The following is a 10,498-nucleotide window of genomic DNA, read 5'->3' as shown; positions in this document are numbered from 1 at the left end:
GATTCAAGTACACGTAGCATTTGTTGAGAGAGATAAGGGTATTTGGAGGGAAAAAGTAAGCTGCAGAAGCAGCAGGGAACTGAACAGAATTCAGGTAGGGTTTCCTGGGTGGGTAGGGAGGAGCTTTTCAGGGTGGCCTGGGATTGATGGGATTCTGTGTACTGCTCTTTAGCAAGCTCAGAGATTGGTAGGATTCTGTGGCCTGATCTTGGGGCAAGCTGAGGGATTGGTGGATTCTTCTTGGCCCTGGTCTTGTGGTCAAGTTATGTCAGGGTGTTTTTCCTTGGCCCTTTTACCCTACAATAGCAAATCGTGTCCTCATTAACCTTGAAAAGAGGCAGTTAGAGGACTACCCAATTTTCTGACTGAAGCTTAGGTTAGATCTCATTGTTTTTTCCTCATAAGTACATAACATGTCATCTACATTTTCAAGTTTCTGTCACTGTAATGTGGACCAGAATTTAAAGATATATGCCAAAGAGAGAATTTGGATCTCTCAAAGAAAATTGGCAGTCCTTTTTATTTGGTTATCTTAGATATAAATTGTCAGCAACTTTTGTGGCAATTTACCTCTAAAGATTCCCCCACTTGCAAGTAACTTTATTCTTCTTAACACAAGCTTTAAAAGTAAAAGCCCCATCTACTACTGGAAGATGGAAAATAACAAGGTAAATACAACCAGTCACAATGGTCCTGTTTAATAGCCTGAATGTGAAGTGCTCCCTTAAACGATTCTCTTGGAATACTTGGTCTCTCTAGCTTCTGGCAGTTATAGAATCTTGGAAAGGTAGGGTTCTAAAACCCTGGAGGAAGTGGGCCATTAGAGGGGACAGGCATTAAGGTTTACAGCCCAGCCATACTTTCAGTCTGCTCTTTGATCCCTGGTCCAGTCCATGTAGATGTGAGTAGACTCTTATGCCCCTGCTGCCATAAAATCTGCCATGCCCTACCTCCCATGACAGACTTTAACTTCTCCAACTATGATCCAAAGAGAATACTTATTCCCCTAAGTTACTGCTGTCAGATATTGTTATAGCAACTAAAAAATAGTGCTTCTCAAGCATTTCAGACAGACACTTTAGAGACTTTAGTACACCAAAAAACCTTTTAATCTGATGAACAAAATTTAAAGCTGTGGAAAGGATACAAGGATGAATAAAAATAGCCTGTTAGAAGTGAATGAATCATCTTTTGGGAATCATCCAGGTGTGTGTGGATACACATCCCGAACCAGCAACATTGGTGGTATCCTATGGGAACTGTACCAGCCCTAACCACTCATATGCACATACATATACCTAAATAAAAATAAATCTAAAAAATTCTTTAATATCCATCTGGACAGATAATTTTTCTTATAAGGAACATAAATGTACCTTCAAATATGGAAGTCTCAGATTTTTCAGACAATACTGGAAAGTGATAGCATAAGTATAAGTGACCTGGTATACATGTATTTAGACACTCCAATTGGCATATCCCAGCATCTATTTTCCACAACCTGCCCCCACACACATCGTATATATATATATTACAATCTTTTTTCTGGATGGATCTTGGGAACAGATACACAGGTTCCCAAGGAAATTTTAGGGATGGCAAGGAAGGGAGTTCTGGGGTACTGGCAATTTTGTATAATAATTTAAAATTGGGTATGTCAGTGGAAGTCTGAGGAATTCCACCAATTTCACTTCCAGTGGCTGTGATAAAATACTCTGGAAACAGCAATTTAGAAGGGAAGGCTTATTTTGTCTCACAGTCCCATATTACTGCCTATCATATTAGGAAGTCAAAGAGGCAATGCTTGAGGGAGCCGGCCATATAAAAAAAACAGAAGAGAGCATAGAATTAATGTATGAGAGTGTTCAGTTAGCTCTCTCCTCTTTTGTCCAGCACCCAGCTAGTGAAATGGTGGTGTGTTGTGGAATATTGTTCTTTATGCTGTGAATGTGTGTTTCTCTGAATGGTTGATAAATAAAACAATGATTGGCCAGTAGCCAGGCAGGAAGTATAGGTTAGGCGAGCAGACTAAAGGAATGCTGGGAATAGGAAGAACATACTTGGGAGTTGCCAGCCGGACACAGAGAAGGCAAGATGACAAAGCAGAACTGAGAAAAGGTACCAAGCCACATGGCTAAACATAGATAAGAATTATGGGTTAATTTAAATGTAAGAGCTAGTCAGTAATAAACCTGAGCTAATGGCCAAGCAGTTATAATTAATATAAGCCTCTGTGTGTTTACTTGGGGGTTGTGAGTAGGAGGGATTTGTCCTGACCACAGGCCAGCTGGGACACAGGAAAACTTTTACTATAGTGCTGTCCACATTTAGGGTAGGTCTGCACACCTTTATTAATTCAAATAAGGAAGCACTCCCATAGACATGACTACATACTAATCTATTGAGACAGTACCTCACTGAGACTCTCTTCTCATGTGAGTCTCAAGTAGTCAATTAACACCAACCATCAGACACCATTAAGAAGTTCCATTAGGTGAAGCTAGGTGCTGATTTCCATCATGGAGTTTCAGGAGTCAATGTGAAGCAGAGTTGGGTTAACTAGAAGTTTTACATATATAGGTATTTGTGTGTGTGTGTGTGTGTGTGTGTGTGTGTGTGTGTGTGCGCGTGTTTATCCTAGACTTTATATATACATATATTTCCCAGAGGAGCTCCTTTCCCTACCCATACCATAAATTTTGCATTTTTATCTTGAGTCAGGTAGACAATTATGGAAACCAAATAGACACAATCCCTGGATCCCCACCTTGACTGTAATCCTATCAAGTGGACACACAGGATCTGTAACCCAAATATCTGGTGTTTGTAGACATTTTCTTTCCAGATAGGGTTTCTCTGTGTAACAGCTCCCTCATTTTGTAAACAAGGCTGGCCTTGAACTCACAGTGACCCACCTACCTCTGCCTCCCAAGTACTGGGATTAAAGATGTACACCACCACCACCTTGGCTGCATGTACATTCTTGTATCATACTGTATATCCTACTGGATAGTTCTATTTAGAATATGAAGACCGTTCCCTTAATACCATATATTCTATCACTGGTTGGAGAGTTACATGGAAGCACAGTAATAAAATCAATCCCTTTGGTGCTGACCTTAAGCAAAGTGTGTAGTTGGTGGTTTTTGGTTTTTTGGTTATTTTTTAATCTTTTGTGAGCCCGCCAAATAAATCACACACAGAGGCTTATTATTACTTATAAATGCCCAGCTTTAGCTTGGCAATGACACTATGACTGTTAAAATATTCTCATACTTAATAAACAACAAGATATTTAAATACAAGTTACTAAAAATCAAACACTGACACAAAAGAAAGCAAAGAAAAAGTTTAATTTTTGGAAGGGATAATACAGGGGCTTTTGTAAAAAACTGAAGTAGAACATATTATACATAACATACAATCATTTCAACAAACAAGTTACTGGACTTTACACCCATTTTTAAGTTTAAAAACAGCATTTAAAAGGCTTTTTCTTGTTTCTAAGGAAAATGAGGCACTGTGCCCATTTCAAACACACTTGTAGCACTGATCTATCATGTGTATTTTATTAATGGTCTTCATCCACAACTTAAAGGTTAGACCTGAGGAACTGGAATTTGTATTATCACAGCTGCATAGCAAAATCATGTCCAGATAATAGACATACCAAAATCCTGTAGAGTAGGATAACTTGTAAACCATTTAATACAATTTAGAGCAACACAAATATGTCCAGATAATAACTGATATAGGTTAATGAATAAGGTTTTGAAATGTTTTTCAATAAAGCTGATGAATATTTGTCAAATGCAACAAATAGTTAAACCATCTGGTTGCAGGAGAAGGGTTATTTCATCCAAATTCACTCTGCAAGAGTTACCAGGCTATCCTAAATGGAAAGTGCAAATTCCTGATGGAAAAGGAGCTGAAGTAATTTGCTTATTTAGGTTCCACTCTACACATGAATGCTATGGAGGAACTTTACAACTCTAGAAATTATGTAGTTGATGAGATAATATATAAAGACTGTCATGCACAATGTAAATTAATAATAAAAGACATTTTAATAGGAAGTCATCTTTTAAAAAAATCATTTAAAAATCACTGGTAATACCAACTTAAGAACATGCTTTTTCAAAGTAAACTGCATTTACAAGTATCCAAATACATCCATACAGCCATTGTTAATGAAATTTGTCCCCTTTACAGAGGACTCCATTTCATTACACTCCTCACAACAGCCCTGTGAGGTAGGCTAAACAATGTACACTATTTTAAAGTAAGGCAATAGAGACCCAAAGGTGGTGAGAGATTTACAAAGAGGTCATAGATTACTGTATGGGACAACTGTAATGATTAATTTTACATACTTAAAAGAATGCCAAAAATCCTAAAGCCTAGCATCTTTTAATGACGCTATTTCCCAACTTTAGCTATCATATCTTAATAGAATCAGTTATGGATTTGATTTTACAAAGTCTACATTAAAAGATCAATGAAACTCAGTCCTTTGCTACCTTAGAGATACTGGAGATGCTCAAAAGAAATTTTTCTCATAGTCCTGTACTCTCCAAATGTTCCAATATTATTTAAATGCCTTTTACCAATCTCTTCCAATTTGATTTCTTTTAAAATTGGTTCAAATTTCCAAGCCAAGAAAATACAGTCACTGACCCCTGTCCTACATACTGCAAATCCTTTACATATTTCTTCCTAAGCACCAACTTAAGGTGACTATTATTAAGAAAATATATAACTTTAAACAAATATAACTAAAATGATGATGTATCAAAGTCAGTATATTATATTAACCTAGAAAAAGTACTCTCTTAATATGGTTGGGTAGTCACGATAAAAGTTCTATGGTAATTTCTGGCATTGATTACTAAGCCAATATTTTAACATTCATATGGCATATACAACTTTTCAATTCAAACAGCAGCAGCAAACAACCCACTTAAATTCCAACTGGTGGAAAATTCCTATGGTATTCAGGTTAATAATCATACCTCTCAGGTAACACAATACTGACATCAGAATCACAAATGTGAACACTGTTAAGATACAGATAAAACTAACAATACCAAACATGAGGTAATGTTGCTGTGATGATACTCGGTAAGAAAACCTTGATTACCTACTGTAGTTCTGAGTGCTGGAGTTATGAAAGATACATGTGGTTGAAAATAACAACTTAATGGGGACTTGAATACTAAGTAAATTCATGCTTACCTCTTATAGACTGTATATAGTGTATAAACAAAACCAGGAAAGAAACTTTTTCAGATTTTCTGTTACTATAAAAATTGTAACAGAATTAACTATAATATTACTATGTGTAATTGATTTGATGGGTTTTTTAAAAGCCGCAACAAATGTACTTTAAGTTATTTAAAGTTACGTCCTTTGTGCATGCGTGTGTGCATGCGTGTGTGCATGCGTGTGTGCATGCGTGGGTGTGTAGGTTAGAGGACAACTTGCAGGAGTTGCTTTTCCCCTTCTATCTGCATCCCAGGGAACAAACACAGTCATCTTGGCAGTAGCTCTTTTCCTGTGATCCATCTTGCCAGCCCATGAATATATGTTTTTAGGAATTTAATGACGTACTAACTAAACATTATTTTTAGATCAAGACTATAAAAGCAAAAAACAGCAGAATGAGCTGCTATGGTGATTTAAACTCTACAAGTTTTGAAAACCTGGACAGAAAGTAATAAAACTGATGCCATATCATAGAAACTCAAGTACTGTTATATGAATTATATGCTCATCTAACAAAGATGATATAAAAGTTATGTCTAAAACAGTTACATTTTTAGCCTAGAGTAATGTGAGACTGACACACTACCTACTGTGCTAAGGAGGCACCTTAGCCTAGAGGAGTATATTTCATGGTAAGATGTCTATACTGCCTTCTTTTAAGATTAATATTCTTTGGAGTTATCACTTTCCATATATATCCCTTTCCAATTTTTAAAAAAAATTGTTTTTGAAAGAAACAATTGCAAATACATAAATAGCTATAATTTCATGGAAAAGATATATAGAGAAACTAATCATTCTAGGTAAGTCAGGAAATAGAATATCTTGACCTTCTTAAAATATTTCATCATAAATATTTTTTCTTATTTATAATAAGGATCAATCATGGAGGTTCAGATTATACATAATATTGTTGATGGTTTCATTCCATAAATGAGACAATAATCCAAGTCAGTGTCTCATTTTAGAATATTCAGAACAGAGTCAGAAGGTCACACCTGGCTGTCTAGCAGTTTACGGTCGCGTGGCAGAGGTGCTACCAATTAAACCCACAGACAGACAAACTCTTAATACATTTTTTAAAAACTTACGCCTGGAACATTCAAAGAATCACTATATATTAAATTTCTATGTGCATTAGTCATTAAATGCTTGGTATAATACATATTTACCAAATTTAAAAGATGTGACACAATCAGCTGAGTCAAATGAATTGTAGCAAAATTCCTTTTCTAAAGTGCTTAAGGCAGCTTCTTCCTGTCTATTTCCAGCTAGGTAAAACTGGGTTGGAATTCAACTACTAAAAGGGAAATACAACACTTAATACATGCTTTATAAAACAGCTTTTACACCTGTGATGTATCCATTACGGTCCACCTCTCCTGCATTTCCTTCATGGAAAGCAGTGGTGTTTGAGCTAGGCAAGCAGACAGAAGAAATAAAGAATGATGGAGAGGACTTGCCAGCTTTCCACAGCACACTAAGCTAAGCAAAGAAGCTCAGTGTATTTTATTCTAATGCTAATGATGATGTTAAATATTAGGATTAAGTTAATAGTTACCTTATTTTGAAATTATTTAAGTAGGCACTATAGTGAATTATTTTTGATTTAAAAACAAGGGTGACAAACATCCATTTAAGTTAATAAACTTAGGTTTTTTTTAAAACTAAAATACTACAATTTGTTCTTTTTAAAAAAATAAGAGACACAATAAGAATCAGAGAGAAGAAAAACATCTGATGCTTATTTTAAAATAGAGGAATAATTAGTACCAAATATATCACTTTATGAAAACTTGGATTCTCATTCACTGACTTCATACTACAAATCCTCTGAGAAACAAAACCTTCCCAGGAGAAGTCACACATTTTCCAATGATTGTTTGGAAATTTTAGAAGGTCTCAAATGATGGGATGAGCACAAGGAAGAATCACATGTACTTTTCTAGCCCTCAACAGAAGGCCCTCACCACTACAGTACAAAGCTGGCTGGCTTAAATTCAGTTGACAATGAGCATGTGTAGAGGAAAAAGGCACTGTATAAATAAGAAGACACAACTATGATATGATATCATAATGAAAAGTTCTATATAAGAACAACTGTCCCTTTCATGTCATTTTTGACAAAACATACTGAGTAGCCACACAAAGCAATTCCAGTAAATTACTGCTTTCAGGTATGAGTCTACAAAAAGGAGCAATTCCTTTCCCTTAGGTCATGAAATAACATTCCTAGAGGTAGTAGAACTCTGAAAAATGTCTTTCAAACTATGAGAAATGAAAAGTAAAATACTACTTTGGGGAACCAAAGAATATTGACATACTTTATTCTGTAAACTGCTTTAGTCTTAAAAACTACCAACATGTTATCAGATAATACTGTAAATATCTGATATATGGAAAATTATATCCTAGGTCAAGTTTGTTTCTTCAACAGAACAAATACAATCATGCCAGTAAGCAGTAAATTTTAAGAGTAAATACTTATTACTATTATACAATCTACACACAGAAAGCAAGAACAGACACTTCCGCAGGGAAGTTTGCCAAAGCCCAAGATTCTCAAAACAAAAAGAGATTTAAAAGTAACAAAAATTAATTAAAAGTCAAATTTTCATTTCTTTAAATTTCTGAAAGCAGTTTTATAATTTCAACTTCTACTTTGGCTCAAAAAACTTGAGTTGAAAGTTTTAACCAATTTGTAATAGAAGGTTTCACTGTTAATAACCACAGCTTTGGCTCACTGTTTCACACATTCCTTTGGGAAATGTGTGGGTTTGAAAAAGACATCTATGTTCATTTCTGGAAGAATCAGAAACTTTTAAACAGTGAATGAGTGGAACAAAAAGACCAAAAAAAGAAAAGAAAAGAAAGAAAAAAAAGAAAGAAAAGAGGAAAAAACCCCACAAAAACATTCAAATGATTGTTTGAAAAACATGTGTCAGTTAAGTCAGATACATGTAGTTTTTGTCTCAAAACTCCTAGTTAAAGCATCCCATATCTCTGTAGAAAGCACATATAAATCATTCCAGAAAAGAATACTTTAGGAATATTTCTTTATCATCTTTCATAGACAAAAAAATTAATAATGTACTTAATTAACAAACTTTCATTCTTATTAGGAAGGGTAAAAATAAGCAATAATTATCACCAGTGCCAAATTTAAGTGGAAATTTTTATCAAAGAGAGCTTTAAAAGGTAGGGTTTAAGAAGAGAAGAAAATCCGAGTGCTCATCTTTTCCAGAGGTTCCCCAGGAGCCAGGGAGGAGCAGAAGGAGTGACTCCAGAGAAGCACACGTGAAGACCATGCCCTTTGCACTGCCCAAATTCGTCCTATCTGCTTGATATTTTGGGTTATAAGAACAATATCACAATAGTTTATAGGAGAAAATAATATGAATCTAGCCAGTAAGTAAGTTATCTATCAAAAGCTCCACTTATTTATAAAAGGGTGAGATACACTATTGTAAGAAAATTTCTCTGCCATCCCTAGGCAATGATTTGAATTTCTAGGAAGCCTTAGGGGACCTTGTGTTTTTAAAGCTTCAGTGAAAGGAATTAATGACAACTAGTGAGGAGAAACAAGAACATGGTGCAGAGGAAAGGCAAGCTTTAAAAGCTTTGCAGCCCAGGCCCTGGGTCCATATATAGTCACACCTACTAGACGAGTCAGAGGAGCTCACGAAACAGAAAAATGGGTTTCTACATAAATATTTCAATACCACCCCTTTCCTATTCATTACTCAAATGTCAGCCTCCTGCATGTAACTGCTTGCTTCTGTGACACCAAGTACTGTCCTGGGTCTGCTTCCTATTTGGTGCTTAATCTAACAGGTTCCAGGCTTCAAAGCAGAGCATAGCAAACCTGATTTCCACCACTCAGAAATGTCTGTGTTAGGAAATGCGTGGAAAAGGCCACCCTGTCAAAGAGGAAGGGTAATCACAGTCTCCGGTGCCATTACTGAGTGACATTGTTCAGGCTGCCACAGTCTCCGGTGCCATTACTGAGTGACGTTGTTCAGGCTGCTCGTTGAACCAGTCATTCCATTTTCACTTTTCTGAAGTGTTCTCACAGCACTTGGAACCTGCATTCCAGTACTCAATGACAGTCCACCACACCAGACCTAAGACAAGACAAAGCCTCAGTTAGACCCTAATCAAATTGAGCTGAGGAGAAACAGAAAGGCTCACAGTGGCCAAAGGAAGTCTTTGCAGTAGCAGAAGCCATTGAAACTGCACCCAAGAAAGGGAACCCAGGACAGCAGAAACTCAAGAGACTAAAATGGATTAATCTCAGGAAACATGTTGATTGCTGGTATTTCCCTAACCTTTACAACCAGGGGACATGTACCCCTAAGAAACTTCCTATCTCACTTAATATTGAGACACGGCTTTAGATATAGGACATATGGGCCATTGAGATGGCTCAGCAGGTAAAGGCACTATCTATGCAAGCCAGATGACCTGAGTTTCATCCCTGGGGAACCAACTCCTGACAGGTGATTTCCACATGCACACTGTGACCCATAATCTATCTCTGTCTCTGTCTCTGTCTCTCTCTCTCACACACACATATACACACTAATATAATGTTAAAAATCACAAATGAGCTTATGAAAGATAACCATTTTACTTGTGAAACAGCTCTATTAGTCAGTACAGATTGGAACAGTTAAGACACTTAAAATCTGAAAATATCGACCATTTAAATTATCAGCTACCATGTATATAGCAAACATGGGCTTAAAGCAAGGAAAATTTTAGAGACCATTTAAGTATTTCTACTTTCAAATACATCCTCAAGTGCTCACTACTAACTAGTACACCAGTCTAAAGATTGAAATTGTTAACTGCATAGTTAACAATTAACATCTATAAAACAAGCAGATTCGGTAATAACAAAGTCCCAAATGTAAACATATATTCCTCAGATATAGACAGACTAAGTTAACTGTTTAAAGGACTCAGAAAAAATATTGACTTAAACTATCCAGCAGAAGAGGGCTGGCCAGATGGCTCAGCAGTCAAGAGCACTGGTTGCCTCTAGAACAGAGTTAGGTTCCCAGCACCGACATGGTGCCTTACAACCATCTGTAACTCCAGTTCCAGGGATTCTGGTTCCCTCTTTTGCTCTCTCTTGCACCAGAGATGAATGAAGTGGACACCATGAACCAAAGCAACTTGGGAAGAAAGGAGTTTTTCTTATATTCTGTACTACAGTCCATGATCACAG

General features: G+C 36.3%; 1 protein-coding gene across 3 annotated transcripts in view; it reads right to left on the bottom strand.

Moving 5' to 3' along the window:
• Window positions 1-6,976: 6,976 nt before the first annotated feature.
• Fsd1l (fibronectin type III and SPRY domain containing 1 like) overlaps window positions 6,977-10,498 on the bottom strand; it is a 61,156-nt gene continuing 57,634 nt past the window's right edge. For all 3 annotated transcript variants that reach the window (XM_036177624.1, XM_036177625.1, XM_036177626.1), the window contains one exon: window positions 6,977-9,389. In XM_036177624.1, the coding sequence (XP_036033517.1) occupies window positions 9,267-9,389 (123 nt within the window). In that variant the 3' untranslated portion in view covers window positions 6,977-9,266. The remainder of the gene's footprint in view (window positions 9,390-10,498) is intronic.

The sequence above is a fragment of the Onychomys torridus genome, chromosome 2 (assembly GCF_903995425.1).
Source record: "Onychomys torridus chromosome 2, mOncTor1.1, whole genome shotgun sequence".
Taxonomy (NCBI): domain Eukaryota; kingdom Metazoa; phylum Chordata; class Mammalia; order Rodentia; family Cricetidae; genus Onychomys; species Onychomys torridus.
The sequence above is the reverse complement of the archived record's forward strand: the minus strand, read 5'-3'. Positions and strand labels throughout refer to the sequence as shown.